Here is a 24,221-nt window from a genome sequence, read left to right as displayed (position 1 = left end):
CTCCTTATGACACACTTCCTCCAACAAAGCCACACTTACTCCAACAAGGCCACACTTCCTAATAGTGACACTCCTTATGGGCCAAACATTCAAATTCATGAGTCAATGGGGGCCATTCCTATTCAAACCACCACAGGGGCCCATGGTTATGCACTTTTCATGCTCATGATCTCTGGTCCAGTATTTCAACGTGGGGACACTTAGTCCAAGGAGCAATAACGCATAAAGCTTCAGCTCTGAAGGCATTCTTACAGTTGTGTTTATCATGTTTGAAATAGTAGGACTGTTGCTAGAGACCTGGTTCATGGTTAGTAATAATGGGCCAGGAACCAGATCACCCAGCACGTGGGCAATGGAAGCAGGAGAATCAGGAATTTGCAGTCATCCTCTGCTATATTTCAAGTTTAAGTCTAGGAACTTTAAGACTCCCTGTATAATTTAGCCTTGTGATTTGCCATTGTACAGATGAAACTACTGAGACAAACAGCGTTTAATACATCCAAATCACACAGCAAAGGAGACAAGGAAGGGTTTGTGAACCCAACACTGTTCTAGCCCAGAGATCAAGATGCTCACATTAAGTGCATCCTCCCACCCCCGCAAAAAAAAAAAAAAAAAAAAAAAAATCAGGAATTCACAGTACCTGTCCCACCACACTCAAAATTATAATCTGGATGAATAAATGATACACAGAAAAATTCTAGTATCTTATTCGTTACAAAGGCAGTTTACAAAAAGCAACCATCTTGGGGAGGTACTGTTAGATGGAAATATCCGAATCCCATAGACACTGCTCAAGGGTAGAGGCAAGGCCACGTGAGAAAATGCATTGCAAACACTGGTGCCAGGTGTAAAGAGACCTTGCTCGTTTAACTTTCCCTTGGAGTCTCACTGTCTCCTCCATTCTCTCCTGCAAACCACCTTCTCCAGCAAAGCTTTGAATTTCCAGGTACAGTGACTAATCCTACCTCTGTGAGATATTACAGGTCCAGTCTCCGATACTAGCTGATTTAATCTCAAGGAAAGAACAGACACACACCCAGCCAGGCCCAGATAGCTAGCCCTATTCCAGTCAGCTGGGGCCTGGCACTGACGTTCCATAGAACTGGTTCTACAAGCCAGCAAGTGGCAGAGAAGAAAGTATTTCTCCTCGAAGTGGTGCCACGTTTTGTCTATAAAAAAAAATCAGCATCATATAGAGAGGGGGATGTTGAAAGGGCCCCACATCAAAGGGTAGTAACAGTGAATATAAATATAATATTTGCTTTTCTGTGTGTCCTAAATTTTCCACAGTAGATATATGTGGCTTTGTACTAAGAGAAAAGAAAAGCAGCCTCCATGAGGATAAAAGGTGAATTCCACCCTGGTTGGTATTTAGAGACTAAAGGTCCAGATAAAAAGTACTTTTAGTGATGACGGAATGGAGGATATGCTTACCAAAGATAGAACAGCGAACCTCACCTGAAAGTCCAGAGATTGGAGTAAGCCCTCCGCAGGAAGATGTCAAAGCTGAACCTGGAGGAGATGCTGGGCACTGTGCATGCCGGGGACTGATGTCTTGTGATTGGCAGACCACTAGCTGCTAGGTTAAGACAGACCAGAGCAGAGAGGAAAAGCATGAGACATGTGGAAAACAAGACAGGATGCTAGAGGACAAGAGACAGGGGCCATTAAAGGGGGGGGGGAAGCAAAATAAAAATAGGTACTGCAAGCAATGAGCTTGAGGAATGAGACTCGAAGGGGCAGTGGGATGCTTACTGGTCTTCAGGAAGTATGGAGAGTGACAGAAGGTTAGTCCTTCATACACATAAGGGACAGAGTCTCCGCTTCAGGACACTCAGGGATGGGGAAGAGTTTTATAGCCAGAGCACAATAATGTAGTTAAAACCAAGAACAGCTGATGGGACCCAGGTGAGGCAGGCAGGAGAAGACCAGTAACAACGGGGAATGTTACTGCAAGCAAGCAGCAGGCCTGAGCAAGAACAGCACTCTAGACCTTAAAGACGCTAGCCACTCTGTCCCTGTGTCCTTCAACTGGCCTTCAAGTCTCTCCAATGGTAGTAAAGTGGCCACCACAGGCTTCCATTTTGGATCTCAGCCTGTGATCTCCAAGGATGCAAAGTTCATAGGGTCGTTTGTTGCTTTTATATTTTGAGTCAGAGTCTTCCTGTAAATGGCCCAGGCTGGCCTCAGACTCAAAGATTCAACTGCCTCAGACACACACACACACACACACACACACACACACACACACACACACACACACACACCATGCTGGGATTGTAGGAGTGCACCACAACACACAGCCCTTCCAGGAATCATCTTGTACGTTGTATTCACTCATCTACAGCCTCACAGCCCTGGCCAGGGGAAATTTTATTCCTTTCCACTGAACACACACTTGATTACTGTTTTTTTTTTCTTTGCAGTACTTGGGCCTCCTGTGTGTTAAGCGAGTGTTGTACTATTGAGCTACGTTTCCAGTCCTTTACTGGACTTTTATAGCTCCAACTACATACGTACTCTGGAGGTCTAGAGTTGGAAGCATTTGACATCATGGTTAGATATCTTAAAGGTATTGAGATGTTTACAAGTGCCATAATACTTTGAAACTTCAGAGAAACATCTCTGTGTCCGCCTCTTGACCCTGAGCTGACCTTGTGACTGGCAAACCAACAGAACATGTGACTCAGCTACACCAAAGGCATGATTAAGTGTCTACCTTGTCTTGTGACATTCACGTTTGGAGCACTGAGCAGCTGTAAGAAGCGTGACAATGAGATGGCAATGAGGCTCAGGCTGTAGAGGATGCTCCTGCTCAGGCATCCCACCAGACAACCCCATCTGGGGGTGCAACAATGGCTGCCCAGCATCAGGCCCCAGAAGCGTGGCAGTGAGCCTTATGAGAGCCAGTCTCAGCCACCTGCCAGCCACAATCTCCTGAAAGCCTCTGGGAATACCCAGCTCATCCCAGTCGACACTCAGAACTGTGACTGCTCCTGATACAGTGATGGCCGTGTTTTTATATTAGTAAGTTTTGGGATGACGTGACGTGCAGAAAGGTAATGGGACCAGACATATTTGGTTCTCAATGAAGATTTATTAAATTTATTTCAATGGCAAACAAAGGAAGGCAGTGTTATCTGTATCTTTTTCTCCTTTTTGGACTTCTATTGTATTTTATTCTATTTGTCTATCTATCTGGGTCTGTCTTCACACATGTATAAAAGATCTATGTTTTCTTGTGTATGTGTGTGCACAAAGAAACTCAATTTTTAAAAAAAATGGTAACTAATCACATTTCCTTATTCTCTGCAGACTTTATTCCTTCTTTCTGTAGTATCTTTGGATCTTCTGTGTACTTTTTAGGTCATAAAACTAGGAACAAGATACTCTACCCCATGATGCTCTTGGCTCTGAGGTCACCTCATCTGGAAGGCACTGTTATTTTTGGCCACCTTCAATCCTTCTGGTCGCTGTTCCACCCATCTGCAGCAGGAGCTCCCACTCCCTTCCTTGGGCTGTCCAGGAGGTCTGCAGATAGCAGCTGCATCAGGAGCCTGGGGAAGACAGCAAGCAGGGTGGTCAGAAGAGCCATCCTGAAAACACAGCTTCCAGCCAGGCAGTGTAGGTGGCGAGGCACAGACCCTGTGGTCTGGAGACCTGCCTGGCTCCAAATGGGAGTGACTCACAGAATGGCGGCCAAGCAGCTGATAAAGAATGGAGACTGAAGGACACACAGAAACCGGACCACCAGTTTTCCTCCATCTTCTACGTGGAGGGGAGTCTGTTCCTTCTGCACCGTCTCCAAAGGGTGTGCTGGAGCGTTATGCTTCCACAAGCCTACGTGGCCCCTGTCAATGGAGTCGCGCCCCTGTACAAGAATACAAGATTCCGGATGAACACAGACCTCAGCAGAGGAATGAAGAAGCCACCCTAGGAAGTACAGACACGCTGCTAAAAGGACACTATGCAGGGTTGGCTGGCTACTCTAGCAACAGGCAAAACTGTGTCACCTCAGGTCAAGGAGAAAGCCCTACAACCCAAAATAGCTGCCCTCTCTGGCTGCCAGAGCATCTAAAATTATACCATTGAAGATTTATTTCTTTGCACACCTCACCTTGGTTGGGGGCAGATCTGGGAAGGGACCCATGAAACGTCTTCACATGAAGGTGCAAAGGGCTTGACAGCCCCTCGGAGTTATTCAGGGCGGGGAAAGGAGGGAAGTGTTGAAAGGCCAGGAACCAGGCAGAGGAAGTGCCAGCGAGGGCCAGCAAAGGGCAACTTCTCCTATTTCAGATTTTCACCCAGAAGGAGCCTGGCCGGCAGCTACATCCTAAAACCAAGGCCCAAGCAATGTGCCAGTAAATTCGAACCATGCATGTAAACAATCCTAATAATTTACTGAGATGCCTTTTAAATACATGATTATGCCAGGCTGAGCATGGCTCTACTTCAAATTGCCTCAGTAGTGTGTGGAGGGGGGAACATATATATTAAGGATCAATTAAAAATAATCCAAGCGGCTACACAAGGAAATGGTATGCGCCACTGTACTGGAATGCAGTGGAGGGGAAGCTAAAGACAGGTAATCAGGTCAAAGTCTGGTTTCCAGGGAAGTGTTCACTCAGAAATTCAGGCAAGGATTCTGCCTTTAAATGTAGAAGTTTGGATAACCTGACCCCAGAAGATTGGGTAGCAAACGATCACTATTTGAAATCTACCTCCAGTCCACTGTGTCAACAAGTGAGAAACTCTTAAGAAGTTGACAAGGACCTCAGGACGGTGAGTCTACCTTGACCGAAGCTGGCTCTGAGAGAGGGCACTGTCAGGATGCTGGGCTTTCAGTAGAGGCAGGAATAAGATAGGGAACTAAGAAGACTAGGAAGAGAGAAAAGGGAGGCTGAAAGGCCACATAGTCACTGCAGCTGTGGATGTGGCTTATGGCACATGCCTGAGGTAAATCCTGTGTAAGAACACCAGTTGCCACAATAACCAGATCTCAGACTTGCAGGATATAGCTTAGTTGGGAAAAGTTGGAAAAGGATGTGCCCAGAATGCGCCAAATCCTGGGTTCAAGCCCCAGCACCGCATACATGAACCTGGTGGCACACACCTATAATTCCAGCACTTGAGAGGCAGATTCATGGGGACCAGAAGTTCAAGGCCATCCCCTGCTGTTTAGTGAATTTAGGCCAGCATGGACCACACAAGACTGTATCAAGAAACGAAATTTAAAATAAAATGAAAACCAACGTTCTAAAATATTTGCACCATTTGGCAGTATATAAAGAACTTCCAGATAACAGTACCTAAATACTCAAATTCCTAAGAAAGAAGAAAACTTGCTTCCTATTTTGATGAAGATGCTTTGGGTGGGAGCAATCAGGTGACCTGCCCAAGGTCATCCAGCTGCCTAGACAGAGCACAGTCAGGTCTTGCACCTGGACTCTCACTGGCCAAATCTATTCCAACACTTGACTTGAAGGATTATTCTTCCCAGGTCTAATGAGTCACTCACTAGGCGATCTTTGTAACTAAGATGACCTTTCTTAACCTTGATTCATTCACATACCTAACAAATAATAAAGGCAGAGCCACAGCTACCTCTGGGCACTAACTCATGTTCATGCAATGCCACACAAATGACTCATAGGTGGCTGCGCCCAACTACCCCCTTTTTCAGAAAAACATTCCCTCCCCCAAGTACCATGAAATCTCATGACGTTCAAGTCCCTTCTCCTGCATGGTATGGAACTTGATATAATGTATGCATATGCTTGCATGCACATTAATCATTTGTAGATCACTTGTAATACTTAATACAATGCAAATGCTATGTAAATAATTATAGTGCTACAGATTTTAGAGAAAAATACTGAAAGAATTTGGATCTGGTTGAAGGGATGTGGAGGGTGGATAGTTCATTTACCCTAAAACTTACCATTTTACTGTCCTTTACTCCCTTTTGAGAAAAATCAGGTCCCTCTGAACAATGGCCTAGTCTTATTCAAAGCCGTGTCTCCAAAATTGAAACAGCTCCTACACAAATAGGTACTGGGTAAATATTTATCTAATAAATCACACTGAGTATCAAGGAAAGCTTTTGGGCCAATGCCTGCTATGTGTCCTGAGTAGCATGAAACCACTTAGTCAAATCACCTCACTTACTATTATAAATGACAAAACAGAAAATGGTGAGAAAAGTCGGGGTTCTCATAACAGTTAAGAAGGTGCTGGGAGAAGGAGAGCTTTGTCTTTATCCTGTGCCACTTAAGGCAAGAGCTCCGGCCACGTCGGGCTGCTAAAAGGCAACAAATTTAAAACGAATAAAGGAAATATTTTTAAAGCAGCGTATAATGCACCTTCGGAATTCACTGCTGCAGGATATTATTGAGGGAAATAGTCTAGCAAGATTCAAGAAAGGATTAGACATTTATATGAACGGGAATAATATTGGCAGTTACACTAACTAGGTTAAAAAGTTACAAGGCATGTCCGTCCTGGGCTCCGGGGCATAACTGTGCACCAGCTGAAGTGCAGAAGGAATTTCCCCTGTTGGGGGAGCATTGTGTAATTGACCAGATGCATGAAGGCTCATATTTTTGCCGTCTTCTATAATGTAGGCAAAGAGCCCTGCTGGGGGTGGGGTGGAGGTTCTGGGGCAGGCGACAACAGCCCAGTGACCCTACACGTGACACAGGAAGAGCACTCAGAGCCTCGAGGGATTTGCACCTGAGATTTTTTTTTTTTCAATTTCAGAAACTGAGAATAGTAAAAATAATTTCCGTCTTCCAGATGATGAAACTATTTCATGAGATGGAGTCATGGGGTGGCCATAATCTCATTAAAGGCCCAGAGAAGAAGAGCCAAGAGGCCGGCAGCAGGCTTCCAAAGCCCTGTGCCTCAGAACCTTCCTCATGGAGCCTGATGCACGGGCATCTGCCCCCTTTTCATGTCATCTAAAACTATTAATTATGCCTTACACAGGGGCGCTTACGGCACAGGTATGGAACAAAGCCGCCTTTCGGTAGGTGTGCCGAGAAAAGCAAGTCTTAATACTGTCCACTCACCCTGATAAGCGTTTGTCTGTCAGTCAGTCTGTCCTGCTGCCAGGCACAGCCTCTGACTGTCGGTACGGTGTGCTGGGTGCTCTGTCACTCTCCTACTGAAAACCTGATGGCGGGTTTGAACTATGCATCAAAATCTGAGCGTCCATATAAACACAGTATCGTATTCAACAAAATGCCGACAGGCCAGAGAGATCGCCCATCAGGGGCTGGCGCTTGCCACAAAGCCTGAAAATCTGAGTTTGACGCCTTGAGCCCGCAGGAGAGAACTGACTCCTGAAAGTTGTCCTCGGACTACCACATGAACACGGTGGCACATACATTTGTGTGTGTGTGTGTGTGTGTGTGTGTGACACATAAATAAAAGAATGGGGATTAAAATTTAAAAGCATGCTATATTTAAAAATACTGAAACTGCATCATTTAGTATCATTACTTTACAACCTTCAGCCATGAAAGAGTCAAATGTTCTCTGAAGAAACTGTCTATGGTTGAGGCATTAGGAAAAAGGCCCCACTAAACTCACTCTCCCCCACCCCTCTCTCTCTCTCTCTCTCTCTCTCTCTCTCTCTCTCTCTCTCTCTCTCTCTCTCTCACACACACACACACACACACACACACACACACACACACACAAACTTGCTGCTGGCAACATCGAAAGGGAATTTTAACTGAAAACCCCCCAACCATCAATGAATCTTAAAGCAAATACATTCACCAAAGAGGTTGTTGATGTATGTGTCTCTCTGGGGGAAAGGGCCACAAATTCCATTAATATTTTCAGATATGTTCTCACACAAAGTAAGTTTTAAAAACCGCTGTGCTAGGCCCCAGTCCAAAAGCAAAGTCTCCAATGGGTCTCGATGCTCTCTTGGTGGAGACCTTTGGACCTGCAATCTAAGAGTTGTTTCTTGGGCCTCCCTTTAAGTGGCAGATTATCAGTTAGATTCTCTTAACTGAAGATCATTCACATAGCGCCTACATCTCACCCAAAGGAAAGGCTTTAAACGCTGAAGCCTTGCTGCTCATAGCTACTGGACATTTTGTTAATTAGTTACAGATAAGCCCTTACAAGTTTGCCTGTTTTCCCTGGGCAGAAGCTTTCCTGTGTGCTTTTTCACGTGATTAGTCTATAATCTTATTATCATAAGATTAGAGGTAGCCTCAAAACCATTTTTTAAAGATTTAAGGGCTCGGGGTGTAGCTCAAGTTTGCAAACTGCTTGTGTAGCACGCAGGAAAATCTTGGGTTCATTCCCCATCCTCGCACAAACGGGGCAGGGCAGTACACTCACGCAATCCTAGCACTCAGTGGTGGAGGCGTGAGAATCCAAAGTTTAGGCTAATCCTTGGCTACATACAGTTTGAGGCCAGCCTAAGACCAAAGAAACCCTGGGGAGAGAAAGAGAGAGACAAAGACAGACAGACAGACAGAGACAGAGACAGAGACAGAGACAGAGAGACAGAGAGGAGGAATGGGATCTATTTGTTTGTTAGCACAGTTCTTGGGTCTTGCCAACGGTCCCTACAACAGCAATATGGGCACATCCATGTCACTACTCTCCATTAAGCAGCGAGAGTTAGTATTAATAAGCGGGGAGTGGGGAGAAAATAGAAAATGACAAAGGAAAAAAAAGGAAAAAGAAAGGGGGGGGGAAATCTACTTTTTTCTAAAGTGCGTGTTGGCTTTTGTATGTTTCCTGTCCACGGGGATGAGCATGTAAATCATACAGAGTCCTGTTCTCAGGCCCTAAGCCAGGGTCCTCCCTGGAGCTTTCTCTCCACACGGCACTACCCCTCTCAGAAACAGCTCAGGGGTGGAGAGGAGGCTCAGTGGATAAGAATGCTGGCTGAGCAAGCATGAGGACTTCAGTTCGGATCCCAGGTCCACATGTAAAACCCCAGGTGTGGCCTTTCCAGCCTGGACTCCTTGCTCAGGGCTGGGAGTGGGAGGGTCAGGAAGATGGCGGCAGCTTTAGATGGAGAGTGTAGAAGAAGAAACTTGACAACCACTTTCTCTGACCTCTGGCTGAAGGGTACTCCCCTTCCTTTCCCTCTCCTTCCCTTCCCTCCCACCCCCTTCCCCTCCCTCTCCCCATCTGTTTCTTCCCCTCTCCCTTGCTCTCTCTCTCTCCCTCCTTCCCCCTCTCTCCATCCCCCCACTCTGGTCCTACAGTTGCTAACTTTATCAATTCTGGCAGAATGAACAGAATGAAGTCAGAGAAGGGAAGAGCCTCCCGGCCTCCTGTCAATCATTCCCACGGAAGTCAGTGGAGTCCACTGTGAGTTAACAGCGAGAAGGTCGAGCAAGCAGGCCCAGTCCTAGGAGAAACGGAACCTGGCGAGACCCACAGTCAAATACTTCCCTGTGAGGTGGAAGAGGCATGGCACTTAAATGACCACAGGCCGCAGAGGGTGAAACCCGGTGAGGCCCCTCACCTGAGCTCCGAAGGGATGATCTGGAGAAGCAGTTGCTTTGTGCAGCATTTCCAGAGCCTTCACTAATACCTGGCTTTGTGGGAAGATGATGGAGAGAGAGGAGAAAGCAAAGGCACTTTGGTCTTCAGTGCTGGATTTATTGTCTGGAAAGGGAGGAAAGCTAGACCATGCAGAAATGGAAACCTTCTGACTTGTGGAAATCAAGAAAACGGCTCCCTTCCTCCTTTGAACACCATTGTCCTGCTAACGTGAGGCCTCACACAAAGTCTACACAGGCACCGTTCTAGAAGAAGCCCAGCCTTCCTGTTCATCGACACCAAAATTCTGATTGGAAGCTCTTCCAAGTTGATATGGGTGACACAGTTCTTGGGTGGCTCTTTTAGGTCCATCACCATGAAGGACTTGCAGAAATGGCCCAAGTCCTCATTAGGTTTCTACCTAATGTGGTGAAAGTCCTAGAATCAGGTGTTGATTATAACTTGTGAGAACTAGCTGCTCCAGCATGGCATTCTGTCGTGGTTCCACTGATCTCTCTACACCTTTCAAAAAGTATGTGTAGAAGCATGCAACTTGGTCATGGTGGAAGAAACAAGGACTCCCATGATTTACTGCCTGGGTAACCCTGTGCAAGTACACAGACTCTCTAGACCTCTGCACCAGATCTGTTAACTAGAGATAGTAACACCTACCTAACACAGTTGTGTGGAGAGAAATACAAGCTCCTCTCCCAGGAGAAGCTGTACCTATCTATATGGGTATGCATTTACATGTGTCTGTACTGAGTATTTCTTAGGATCAATTCCTCCTTTCCGTCTTCGTAGCTCACAAGGTGATTTTTGAAAAAGTCAATCAAGAGAGGAAGGAAAGATACATATTTTCTTCTCCAATAAGTAAAAGCAATTAAACGTCAAATATTAACTGTTCCTGGGAATAAATTTTTTTAATGGGTTAAAGGCTCAGCCATTATAGACCTCCAATATGTAATTTCTAAGAAAGGACCAGGTAATATATTTTTTTTAATTAAGTGGAAGATAAAATGCTAGAGCGATGTATCCCTTCAGAAAGCACTTTTTTATCCATTTCCAGTGGTTTCCAATTGCATCATGCCTCTTAAGAGGACCAATTTGTTTAACATCACTTTATTTTTCAACCTTCACATGTGAGAAGCATTGATTTATGATTCCGCTGATTAAAGCAATGGTGTCTGAAGCAATAATGATTTCAATTATGGAACTTCCACCAGTGTGCATTATTCTGATTTTCCCTCCATTCTCACCACATTTTGATTCACTAAAGAAGGGGGCCTGAGTAGATGATGTAATTTTGAAAAGCCCCTGGACTAATTTAATATCAGAAAAGAATGTATGGACAGATGGACTGATGTTCCATTTTGGATTATGGGGATGTATTGTATTTTAATATGCTCTGACAAACTCTCCAACAGCTCCCCGGTGAGCCCCTACCTGATATCATTAGGGTTATTTAGTGCCTGGAGCCTGCTCAATCCCCACTGGGGCCACAGTGAACTTGTAGGAATGTGCACACTCCATTCACTCCATGTCTAGGGTCATGCTTTCTCTTTATGCTGGGCTGGAAAAAATGATTAAGCTCGTGTGTGGATTTTTAGCTTGTTGAAATCAAGGGACACACTTAGCACTGTCTTCTGATAGCAAGGGCCCCCGTTACTCAGCGTTTCACTACTCTAAAAAATTAATTAAACGAATACATTTTTTAGATATTGAGAAAATTAACTTTGAAGAAAGAATGTTTATTCTGGCTTACAGTGACAGTGGCATCTGTCCATTATGATGTGATCTTGTTGCTTTGGGCTTTCTACAACAGAGAGCATCCTGGCAGGAAGATGAGACAGAGGAAAAAACACATACAGCATCTAAAAACAAAGAGAGATGCGGGGTCTGAGTATCCCCATCCAAGATTCCAAATGACCTAGCTTCCTGACAGTAGACCCCACCCCTTAAGTGCCCCACAACTTCACAATAACCGCATTAGCTGAAGGACAAGCCATCTCCAACATGGGCCTCTGGAGGACACTCGAGATTCAAACAGTAACACAGCATTGTCCCATAGACAAGGCGGGTAAGTAGGACACTGACGCCCAGCCAGAGCCACAAACGAGGAAATGCCCCCGTGCATCAGTGCAGCGTGTGACCTAGTGGTGGGGGTACAATGAAGACGTTCGAAGCCCACCCTTGCCATTTCTTTGGCTGTCAAACTCTTGAGACAGCGCATCCCAAGTAACTGAAAATTCTCCAGGACTCTTATGCTGGGAGAAGAAAAAGGCTACTAATAACCCGGTGTCAACCAGACACGGAGCATGTCTTCCCTGAACATACATAGTACATAGTTCAAACTACTTTGCAGACCACCTTATAGGAGAAACTGGAGCCAAAATAACGACCACGGGCAGGACCACGTCTTGACCAGGACCAGTCGTGCACGACTCCTGCCTTCTATTTAAGCTGAAATGTCATGGCAGGACCTCAAAGATGGAGTTGGGGATATTGCCGCTTTGTTCTTCTCCACACATCTGTTCAGGGTGTGACATTGAACAAATCTCCTTTTAGTGCATTTCACTATTAAATTGTCCCTTCAACTGGCCTATTGAGGATGAGTAGTTAGACTTGGTTTCTTAGGGATTCTAGGACCTGGGATCCGACCCTGACTCTAAGAATAAAGGCAGTCACCATTTTTTAAGACAGAGACTCACTGTATAGTCCAGATTAGCCTCAATGTAACCTAGGCTGGCTTCAATCTCCCAATCCTCTTGCCTCAGCCTTCCTAGTGCTTAGATTATAGGCATGCACCAGTATTCCTGGCCCACCATTTATACTTATTAAAGGTGTCCTCCAGTGAAGATGTGCTATCTGATAAGAGCTGCTACTCCTGTGTCCCAGGGAATTGTTGTCACAGGTGCCTGTGACCCACGGGGCCACACCTTCAGACAGTTCAAAGAGAAAAAGAAATTCATAGTGTTATGTCAAGTTGAAGGTTCTCCATTTTTCAGCATTAGCCTCACACTGGCCAAATGCAGCCTGCCTCTGGAGTGCTTCCTTATTGATGCATAAATGGTCATTCCATGCAGTTATTGGAAGGGTGTACATAGCAAGACATCACGCTCTGTTATAACTCTAACAAAAATTGACAACTTTGAAGCTGGAGCTAGAGCTCAGTGAGTATGAGTACATGCTTCACAAGCATGAAGACCTATAGCCCCAGGGTTGTGGGGGACAGAGAGAGAATGGATGGGGCTTGATGACCATCAGCCTAGCCCCACATTCAGTGAGAGACCCTGTCACAAGGGATAGAACATGGACCCAGTGTCCTCCTTAGGCCTCTACACCTACACACACGTGTGCAATACACCACACATACAAACCACACACACACACACACACACACACACACATGCATGCACGCATGCATACACATTAACAAAGTAGTCTTAGTCTGCTACATACCAAGAAACAGGTGTTAGACATTAAAGATGTAAAATAAAATACAAAACCCATTTTTTACCATCAAGAGGCTGGCATTCATATCTACAAGAATTATTAAGGATTTCAGGTTTAAAAACATTAAAAGAAAATGCCACCTAACATCGAAGCCCAATCTATCATATTTATTTTTAGGTAAGAACCTCCTTTGTTACCCTTCAAGTAAATTAGTTTGTTCCTATGCTCTGATTTGAAACTCCATTTTAATTTGAGAACTAGTCCTGTGATTACCAACATCTGTGTAGGACACACTTCCATGAATGTCTCCAACACCAACTGGGAGGTGAAATTCCCGTCACACCATGATAAAGTTTTTCTTCATCAAATCAATGCTACAAATTTCTTAATTAGACACTGATATTACTAGAATTTCCCATGTTTTAAACATAGTTCTTAATCTCATTGATTCTATGCTGCTATAGTTTTTATGAGAGTTGGCCAGCCAATGCTGTACCCATTCATCTTTCTGGAGAATCATCTTAATAATTTTTTTCAATTGAAGGAAGAGAAGCCCCAAGACACAAATAAAAGCATTCAAGGTCTAGTCACTGAATTTGTAGCTTAGCGCTTGAAATATTATGCCCAAAATTGCTTCTTGGAAGAAAATCGTATCACAGTTAAGATTCCTTCTCATTAAACTTTATGATTGTTTCTCAGACTCTTCCTTGAAATACCTCAAAATACTTCCCCTGAATTTCATATGGGCTCCCTTTTCTCCCTTATAAAACTATTCTTTACTTCCTCTGAGGGCATTACCTAAAGGCAAAGCTCTCAAACATCAGCACCATGTGTAGAACTCAGAAAGAGCCATTGCAGGTGGTATGCTATGCTGGGTAGATTAGAACACAAAATTTCATTCACCTTCTACCTTGATAACAGTCAAGGGCAAGAGATCGATCTTATTTCCCTCTTCACATAACATTGCCAACCACACCTTGGCATGTATCTCCCTATCCTTACTCTTCCTGCTACCCATCCCCATGGCAACCTTGAGAACTTCTCCCCAGAGAAATTCATTCAGGCATCAGTTACATACTGTACCTGATCTGGGTGCTGGAGAGTGTGGAGCATCTACATCTTTTGACTTGATTTACCCTGCTGATCATTCTTATGAGATCGCTGGCTTCCTTAGAAGTAAGTCTCTTTGGCAAATCTTCTCCAGAGCCTTCATGTGAAAAATAGAAGGAAAAAAAGATTGAGAGAGGAGTGACTTGCCCAGGTCTATGGCTCTTCCCTGAATTTGTGGTCCCATGTTCCCCTCTTTTGCTCTTGCAGCCATTACTTACAACAGGTCTTATCTTGGTTAGATTGCTCTTGCTGTGATAAAACACCATGACCAAAAGCAACTCGGGGAGGAAAAGGTTTATTTGGTTACATGTCCCAGTGATGACCCATCACTGAGAGAAACTCAGTGCAGGAACCCAGAGGCAGGAACTGAAGCAAAGGCCATGGAGGAGTGCTGCTTACTAGCTTGCTGCTTTACCTGCATGTATTTATGTACACCATGTACATCCATGGTATCTATGGAGGTTAGCAGAGGGCACTGGATGCCCTGGAACTAGAGTTACAAATGACTGAGCCACCATGTGAGTGATAGAAGTTGAACCTGGGTTCTCTGTAAGACCAGCAAGTTCACTGAACTGATGAGCCACTTCTCCAGCCCTTCATCTTGTAGTTTTATACAGCCCAGGACCATTTGCCTAGATGTGGCCCCACCCACAGTGAGCTAGGCCCTCCCATATCAATCATTAATCAAGAAAATGCCCTGCAGACTTGACTACAGGCCAATATGATGGAAGCAATTTTTTTCCAAATGAAGTTCCTTCTTCCATGATGACCTTAGCTTGTGACAGGTTAACAAATATCTAATCAGTACAATTTTTAAACTAGAATTTTACTTCAACTTTATCTTCAACAGAAAAGACCTCTGTAACACAAAGTCTGGACTGCCCCAAAGCCCAACACTTTTTGAGCATTGACATGAGGTCACAGGTGGAAAATCCTGTACTTAATTTCATGTGACGAGTCACAAACAAAATGCAGCTGCAGTAAACATTTGGTCCAAAGTATACAGAAACCAACGCTCCCTGTAGACTTGAGTCCCATCCCCCAAAAAGCTCATTATGTGTCCACAAATGTTCCAAAAAAAAAAAAAAAAGAAAAGAAAAAAATGCCTGGGATAGTTTTAGTACCCAGCATGTCACACAAAGCCTGCCCAACCACTTTGAAGACTTAATGAAGACTTGCTCCGTGTGAATCCCTAACCATCTCCAGGGACTGAACAGTGTGAACAAGTAGCATCTGATATAGATCCCATCACCTGCCAAGGGTTCCTCCCCGTGGACCACTACACAGAGCAACCATAGCCAGAGATGGCAAATATGCTCATCTGAGCTTCTTGCCATCCAGAGAGTCAGTCTGGCTAGTTTCCACTTCAGGTAGACCTAGAACCCGTGGCGTTAACTTCAGAGACGATTTTATCTAATTCAGGATGAAAGTAACGAGGGAAAGGGGTGCTGATCAATTGCATCCAGGACAAATATTTCCTGAGTTATGCTTCAGGTGAGTTCATTTGTCACTGTGGTCTGCTTTGAAGCTCCATTTACACTTGAGGACTAGTCCTGTAAATATCAACATTCACACAGAGGCCATTCCCATGAAAACTTCTAACACCAGTGGACAGTGGTGTCCTGGGCCCCAGAAATGAGACCCATATGCATATAACTGAATGAGTCCAAGGAACTGATGTGATGCACTGATGTCACTGCGGACATTAGTTGTGACATGCTCCTAGAACATTTAGGTTGATCACAAGATACACATTGAAAATACTAGCTACAGTCTATATGTATTTTCAATAGCCTTGTAGACCAATGGTGCTCAATAACTTGAGCTGGAGCTATAAGTGGTAACCAAACTCATTAAAGAAGAAGTTAGGGGTGGTTTTTTGGGGGAGGGAGTTGTTGTTATTGTTGTTTTTTTAATGTGGTCTTCCAGGAAGCTGCCTCTGGACATAACTACAGAAAATTAACACAATAAGTAAAGCATTATAGAACAGCTATTAACTGATTACACTAATAAAAACCAAATGGGGGCCTCGAGTCTACCCCTCTGGGAAAGGAGGACAGATAAAAATAAACAAGGTAAACTGTAGAGTAAAGGATAATTGATTTTAAACAATAATAATGCAGTTACCTCCCACCACTTTTAAAAAAAATAGATTTCAACACCCGGGGAAAGATATAAGAAAGTTGTTCATATCCTTCCTCCCGAATATTTAAGTTTCACACTAACAGGGATGCTTCCCAAGCTAACAAATTGGAGAAATTAAGAAGTGCTGACAAGTTTCTTAAAGGACGGGCACCTGGGCACAGTGATTTAATATACCACTTATCAGGGGGGAAAAAAAAACTTGGTCTCCACGTGCAAAAGGCTTGCCCCAGCAGCATGGGACAGCAAGTCAGGCTCAAGGAAAACTGACAGGCGGACGAGGGGAAGCAAAACTAACAGTTCCTCCTGTGGTGGGCGGAAGTTTAAGTCCAACCCCATTACGTTGGGGTTGCCTAAATCCTAAAATTCTTCGGCGTAAGTGGGATCGGCTCTAGGAAGAGAAGGGTCTTCATGTTCCGTTTTCTGACACAGCATCCACGTACCTGCCTGACTTCAAATCTAATAGTCCTAATAGTAACCATAGTGAGTGCGTGCTGGGTGACATGTGTCACACTAAATGCTTAATGGGAGTTGTCGCTAATTCTTGCATTATCTCACAATTTGTAGGTGAAGACATGTGGGTGGAGGGTGACACGGTGACATGACCAAGGCCCCACCATCATTAGTTCCCGCCTGCTCCAGAGGCGTCTGCCAGCCTGCCTCAACCCAGGTACCCCAAGCTTCATTAGCAACTGTTGGTGTAGGAGTCTTTTCTTTTTCTCCTGCATCTCTTCTCACTTATTGTTTTAACCGGTCTAAACCCACGGAACCAATTCTTTTTGCATGGCATATGCAGAACTCTGGGTTATTTTTACTTCCCACTGGCAAAAAGTCAGCAAATTCAAATGAAATGATAATTTCCATGTGAGAAAATAGTTTAGCATTTCCTTAAAATGTGAAAATATAAAATCTTATGCAAGACACTAACTTTTCAGTTGGCAGAAAATAGCCTGGTGGTTTCACATGAAATAAAACAAGGGCAGCTCAGATCTTCACTGCCTGAGAATTAAAGGCGAGCTCTACTGCCAGGGAACAATGGGTATTTAGGCACGAAAAGAAGAATCAGTGATATATGCAGGAGGTGTCTGCATACACAGAGAACACTCCGGTATAAAAAGGGTCACACTTATTCAATATTTGGAAAAATGGCCCGGGAGGCATCCAATGTGACAGCCAACGGACAGAAGGCTCAGGAAGGGAGATTTAAAGTTAAATAGGGTGGGGGGGATCCAGACACAAGAGCTGACCAAAAGCGTTGGGGTCTGCATTCTTGCTAGCAAAATGTTAGAGACACTACCAATGAGGATTACTTTAAATAACATGGAGGTTCTTGCCTTGAAGTAAAATAGAAAAAAAAAATTATAGAAATTGCGCTTTTTAGGGAGTATGTGGCACGGAAAACTCATTGTCTATGGGCGATAATATTATCTGTCTATAGAACTCAAAAAGAACCAAAATTAGCTCATTGGTTGAAGAAGAAACCGGTCAAATTTCAAACACAACAGAAAACATACAAACAAATAACTTTTCCCAGAAAACAGTCATATATCATAGAATATCATAGAAATTTTACATGCAGAAAAGCAATGAATGTGAGAACGTTGAAGAAGAAAAAACTCCAAATGTAAAGGACACTTTAAAAAGATAAATGAGAATGCATGAGACAACACAGAATTAGAAACCTTAGATTCCAAATCATTAATGTACAAACGCATCCTCTGACAGTTCAAATTTAGAGATGTCTTTTTGTTGTTTTGTTTTGTTTTTCGAGATAGGGTTTCTCTGTGTAACAGCCCTGGCTGTCCTGGAACTCACTCTGTATACCAGGCTGGCCTCCACCTCAGAGATCCACCTGTCTCTAACTCCTACATGCTGGGATTAAAAGGGTGTGCCATCACCACCTGGAGAGTTTAGTGCAGGCATGATTCTCAGGGAACTCCTCAGTGAGGGAGAGCTTACCAGATAGAAAAGGACACTTAAAATGACAAAAGGGAAAAGGATGGGGGAGACAATGAAATAAAATATAGAGACATAGGGAGAAGGCTATTAGCAGACAGCTCCCAGATCAGTATAGAGAAGTAGTTTTATCAAATGAATTCTTACCACAAGGACCGAAACAGACTCCAGAACACCGAGAGACTTAAATGGTCTCCAAGGTGTTTGTTTGTTTGTTTTTTAAGTTATATTATAAAAGCACTAGAAGAAAAAGCAGGTTCAGGAGACCTCACCCTGAGACACACACAGGCGTAGTCAACCCCAGACGCAGAGCAGAGAGAAGAGCAGGGCCAGGTGACACCTGCATTCATGAATGTACATAGACGTACCAACAGCTAAAAGCTTGCACAGAACAATGTCCCCAGTGTCAGATAGGGAAGGGTATGTTGTTGGTTGTTTTTTACTTTTTGGCTCTTTGCTCTTTTGGGGGCCCTGCCACCAAGCTACAAAATAAATACACACACGGGGGTGGAGGCTTATTATTACTTAGAAGTGCCAGGCCTTAGCTTGGCTTATTTCTAGACAGCTCTTCTTAACTAAAAGTATCTCAACTATCTTTTGCCTCTGGGCTTTTACCTTTCTCTATTTCTGTATACTTTTTACTTCTTACTCCATGGCTTGCTGTGTAGCTGGGCAGCTGGGTGACTGACCCCTGGAGTCCTCCTCCTTCTCTCCCTCCTTGATCTCTCCTCCCAGATTTCTCCTATTTATTCTCTCTGCCTGCCAGCCCCACCTATCCTTTCTCCTGCCTCACTATTGGCCGTTCAGGTCTTTCTTAGACCAATCAGGTGTTTTAGAGAGGCACAGTAACACAGTTTCACAGAGTTAAACAAAAGCAACATAAAAGAAGGCAACACATTGTAGCTGGAGAATTTCTCTCCAGCTCCTGCCAAGCCCCCCAAGTCCCGGAGCCCACTTATAAAATAAACACACCAACTCTTATATTATTTAAACTGTCCAGCCATTAGCTCAGGGCTACCATTGTCTTGCTCTTACTCTTATACTAAGCCCATTTCCGTTAATCTATATGTTGCCACATGTTCCATGGCTTTACCTGTTGCCTCTACATGATGCTCCCTGAACGGCAGCTGGTGTCCCTTTTTTTTCTACCTTCCTCTCCTCTTCCTCTCTCCTCTCTCCTAGTCCTGCCTATACTTCCTGTCTGGCTACTGGCCAATCAGTATTTTATTTATACAGAGCGATATCTGCAGCAACACATCTTTGCATCATTGAATCAAATATTCAACAGCATAAACAAATGTAACACATCATAAAATAATATTCTACGGCAGGGTTAATAAATTTAAGATTAAGTGATTGAAATGATTGATGGATTGATTTTTTTAAGACCTGGAACTGACTGTCTGCCAGGCTGGTCTTGAACCCTGAGCAATCTTCCTAACTCAGCCTCCTGAGCCTTGGGATTACATATTAATGTTAGATATTAATAATAACCCATTATTGCATTTTTAAAAATGTGTAGTTTAAAATCAACAAATCACTCCCTAGAACTGGCATGCACAAGTTAAGTAAAAGCTTCAGAGCATGGAATCACTATGTGCATTAAAAACAAGGCAGACCACCAAGAAAAGCAAAGAAAGCTGGGTGTGGCAGTACATGACTGTAACTCCAGCAACATGAGACTGTTGGAAGAGGGTTGCTGAAAGTTCAAGGCCAGCCTGGGCTATCTACTGATTCCAAGCCAACCTGGGCTACACTTTGAGACTGTCTTTAAAACGATCTTCAATCCCATTAAGTGTGAAACAATTAGAAGGCATATGAGCTTTTGAGGGCTTCTCTGCAAACATTCAGGAAGGAAGGAAGGAAGGCAGGCAGGCTTCACCCAAGAGTCTCACCTATAGCAATGTATCCAGAAAAGTAGAAACACAAGGTTTTACAAAAGCAGCAATTACAAATGCCGTGATAAGACAGGATACTTTCCTAGCATCCATAAATCCCTGGATCCAGTTCCAGCATCACAATCAAATGGCATAACTACCCAGACCAAAGAATTCCAGGACCTACATGTAAAGATATAATGATGATATAAAACATGCTTAAAATAGTATTATCACTACGTGCAAATATTCATTACAGCTTACAAAAAGGAAAAGCATTTATAGATCAATGGACTATATAGAACAGCCTCAATCTCAATTTCTAAAAACATGCAAATTTACTTTTATAAAAAGGAAACTAGAGGTGGTTGGTACACACTGGTAATCCTAGTGTTTGGGAAGTGGAGGCAGGAGGATCAGGAAGTTCAAGGTCACTCCCAGTTATGGAGTGAGTTCAAGGCCAACCTGGCTTACATGAGACCTTGTCTTAAGAAGAAAGAAAAAAATCAGATGGAAAAGGTCAGGATGTATATACCATCGTGTTAGCAATAACTACATCACAGAGGCAGGAGCAGAGGTGACTTGGGGTTGCTTCATCATGCTTTCTATCATTTCTAAATATTCTCCCCCTAGACGCATATTCTTCTGGCTACCCAGAGAACAGTACTTGCTCCTCCTGGCTTGTCTGGAGTATCAGCAGAAGGTAGCAGCCTGGAGTGGGTGCTGGGAAGGATGAAAGGGGACCATGGACCACCACAAGGGTTTTCGTAGTGCTCTGACTCTATGTCTCTCCTTATTCTGATTTATCTTTTCCTTCTTCATCTGTTGTCAGAACGTTTGCAGTCTCCAGCACCATTTCATTGGCTCGTCCTGTGAGTGACAGGTCAGAGTGTCCCAAGAATCCTTAATGTATTTTGTGTCAGGGGCCTGTGGGTCAGTAAGGTTATTAATAAACAGCGCCTCTTGTTCTAATTTTGGTCCCTCCTCTCCACCATGCCTCCCCTGCTGCCCTGCTTTTCCTTTCGTTTCTCTCGTCTGATCCTTTTCCCCTCCTCCCTGACACAAAGCTTTCGGCCTTCATTTGAGCTCAACCTTTGGCACTTTTCCCATAATGCTTTTTGGATGCTGCTGGCCCTGTTATGTTTTCACGGAGAATTTAATTTTTAAGAAAATGCTCGGTGTCCTAAATCAATTTGATGCAGCTCATACACTCCTGTGATATCACATGCAGGGGAGAAGGAAGGGACACCAAAAACTGGGGGCAAAACGTGAACAAAAAAGGGAGGGGGTACCTTGTTTTTCTCAAGGATTTCTCTTAGGTTGGATGTACCCAAAATCAGGCAGAACTTGAGAGTCTACGTAAACATGGGTAGATGTGAGGTGAGAGGTAGAACACAGATTTCTGCCTTAATATTGTTCTACACGGTTGATAAGCTATAAATAACACACTTAGTGTCACGTGTGTGTAGGCTGTGAACTTGGCATTTGTTAGCATTACATGGATAGTCTTAGATTGGATATATGGACATCAACTTTATCTCCCATTCAGAGATTGATTGATATCCTGAATTTATGGTCATAGTAAGCCAGCTTTTTCTTTAAAAAGAAAAAAATTTAGGCACATCTTATTTATTTATTTTGTGAGTGTGGGATGTGAGGAGCACTCTTTCCAAACACATGCAGGGCAAGGTCAGAGGACAATTGGCAGGAGTCTCCTGGCAGGAGTCCCTCCTTCCACCATGTGGATCCTGGGGACAGAGCTCCTGTCATGAGGTGTGGTGGCTTTACTTGCTGAGCCATCACACTGGTCCATGTTGTTCTATTTCTGCTGACGTTATTATACAAATAGAAATTGCCACATTACAAGCATCAATCTCTCTCTCATCTCTTTCTCTCTTTCTCTCTCTCTCTCTCTCTCTCTCTCACACACACACACACACACACACACACACACACACACACACACACTGGAAGTGCCCTCTGCAAACATGCTAATTTGAGCTGTTGCTTTCTTCTTTAAAAGAAATACATGGCGCTGGGCGGTGGTGGTGGTGGTGGTGGTAGTAGTGGTGGTGGTGATGCACGCCTTTCATCCCAGCACTCCGGAGGTAGAGGCAGACAGATCTCTGTGAGTTCGAGGTCAGCCTGGTCTACAGAGCAAGATCCAGGATAGGCTCCAAAGCTACACAGACAAACCCTGTCTCAAAAAAAAAAAAAGAAAGAAAAAGAAAAAAAGAAAAAAAAGAAAAGAAAGAAAGAAACACATGGCTGCATCTATGCAGAGAGCTCTCAGGGAATTACATGTACCAGTTTCCCTTAACAACAATAAAGCAATGCTTTCATACAGGAAAGTATGCAAAAAGCCCATGATTCTATGTTGAATTATTCTTTTTTTTTTTAATTAACCCATTGTACTTTTTTCAGAGTCAAGAACACATCATTTTTTTAAAAAATGTGACTCAATTTCAGCTGCTTCCGGACCCAGCCTGGGATCCACAGGTGGTGGGACCAGAAGAGAGGGTGGTGAGTCTCCAACGACAGTTCTGAATGCTCCGGGGATAAAATTTCTTCTGAAAACTGGCAGCCTTTTTGTTCTTCTTCAGCCTTTCTAACACACAGCCAGGTCCCTCTGTTTAGCTGGGCCCTGCTGTGGTCACGACTGAACTGGACGAAATTTATGCTGCTGAAAACTTCCATTGATGTGCCTCCCCGGCACAGTCAGGGGGAGTTGTGTGTGTGTAAGCGCAGAAGATCTTGGCCTGCCCACTGTAATCGCATCTCTGCCCTTGGAGATTATGGGTATGATACCGGTGAGTGTAATGGATAGGGCCGTCTGTGTACAAATTCCAAATGACTTGCTACACCCCTTTCAGATGGTTGCTGTCAAAAGTATTAGCACGTTACACACACAACAACTGTGTATCATGTTACCTGTGGCCTCTGCTTCCATGGAAAAGCTCCTCCCATACCGGGCAGCAGGTGAGTTCGTTGGGGGTGGGGGGGTGCCTATTGAACACGTACAAAGGAGTTTCACTCCTGGAGCTCCACTGTAGTAATATGGAAATACCCAACCTGTCTCAATTAGCAAGGACGGGAATTCAAAGACAGCTGCCTGTAAAAAGATGTCTCTAAAAGACTGACACTCCGAGCATGACGAGAACTTGATTTAACACGCAGCTGTGAAAGCAACGAGGGAATTGTGCTGCCATGGACTTACTCAGGAACTCCCAGGTCGCAGCTTCAGCTGGTGTTTACAGAAGGGGAGGACGGCGCAGAGACACCCACGCGGTAGATGACACTCTCAACAGTTTTCTTCCAAGCGTGTATTTTTAAGTGCGTCTTCCTATGGCCTAGAAATGTACAAAATTTAAGCAAAATAAAGATCTACAAAAGACTTTTTCTTGTTCAGAAATTCTAGCATTCTTGTTCAGGTCCTTTTCATGTTAAAAATACCTAACTTTTTTTTTTTTTTTTTTTTTTTTTTTTTGCTCAGCCTACTAAAGGCACAGCCTGAACAGAATATATTCTCTGAATTCAGACTGGACTTGCATGCAGGACTTTTCCTCAGCCAAGTAGCAATAGTTTGGCCTTGGTAAAGATACTTGGTTTGGGGCTGGGGATGTAGCTCAATAGCAAAATGCTTGTCTAGCATGTACAAGACTCTACTGGTGTTCTCCCATAGAAAAATATGATCACAATGGAGGGGCCCAATATTCAACATACATGCTTCTCTTTCCATGGCCAAGATTGCCTCTTTTTGTTGTTGTTGTTTTAAAACAGGGTTTCTCTGTGTAACAGAGTCCTGTCCTGGAACTTCCTTTGTAGACCAGGCGAGCCTCAAACTCACAGAGATCCTCCTGCCTCTGCCTCCTGAGTGCTAGGATTAAAGGCATGCACCACCATGCCTGGCTCAACATTACCTCTCTATTATTAGTTTTTTCTTTTATGTGTGAGTGTATCCATGTGCATGAGCCACAGTACATCTGTGGTGCTCCAAAATCAACCCATGGAAGTCTGTTCTCTCCTTCCACCATGTTGGTCCCAGGGAGCAAACTGAGATCATCAGGCCTGGGAGTATACACCATTAACTGCTGAGTCTTCTCTCTAGCCCAAGATTGATTGATTGACTGATTGAATAACATATTGAATATCTGT

The 24,221-nt window shown here is 43.9% G+C and overlaps 1 protein-coding gene across 19 annotated transcripts in view; it reads right to left on the bottom strand.

The window, feature by feature from the left end:
- Positions 1-1,466: 1,466 nt before the first annotated feature.
- Positions 1,467-24,221, bottom strand: part of LOC143267368 (uncharacterized) — a 52,081-nt gene continuing 29,326 nt past the window's right edge. For 4 of the 19 annotated variants that reach the window (XM_076544959.1, XM_076544968.1, XM_076544983.1 and 1 more), the window contains 6 exons: positions 23,284-23,416; positions 14,065-14,188; positions 11,896-12,056; positions 9,509-11,399; positions 3,693-3,874; positions 3,081-3,560 (listed from right to left, as the gene is read on the bottom strand). In XM_076544959.1, the coding sequence (XP_076401074.1) occupies positions 3,461-3,560; positions 3,693-3,874; positions 9,509-9,556 (330 nt within the window). In that variant the 5' untranslated portion in view covers positions 9,557-11,399; positions 11,896-12,056; positions 14,065-14,188; positions 23,284-23,416 and the 3' untranslated portion in view covers positions 3,081-3,460. The other 15 variants (XM_076544980.1, XR_013042399.1, XR_013042398.1 and 12 more) reach the window with 15 other exon arrangements.

Source organism: Peromyscus maniculatus, chromosome 1 (assembly GCF_049852395.1).
Source record: "Peromyscus maniculatus bairdii isolate BWxNUB_F1_BW_parent chromosome 1, HU_Pman_BW_mat_3.1, whole genome shotgun sequence".
NCBI lineage: Eukaryota > Metazoa > Chordata > Mammalia > Rodentia > Cricetidae > Peromyscus > Peromyscus maniculatus.
The sequence above is the reverse complement of the archived record's forward strand: the minus strand, read 5'-3'. Positions and strand labels throughout refer to the sequence as shown.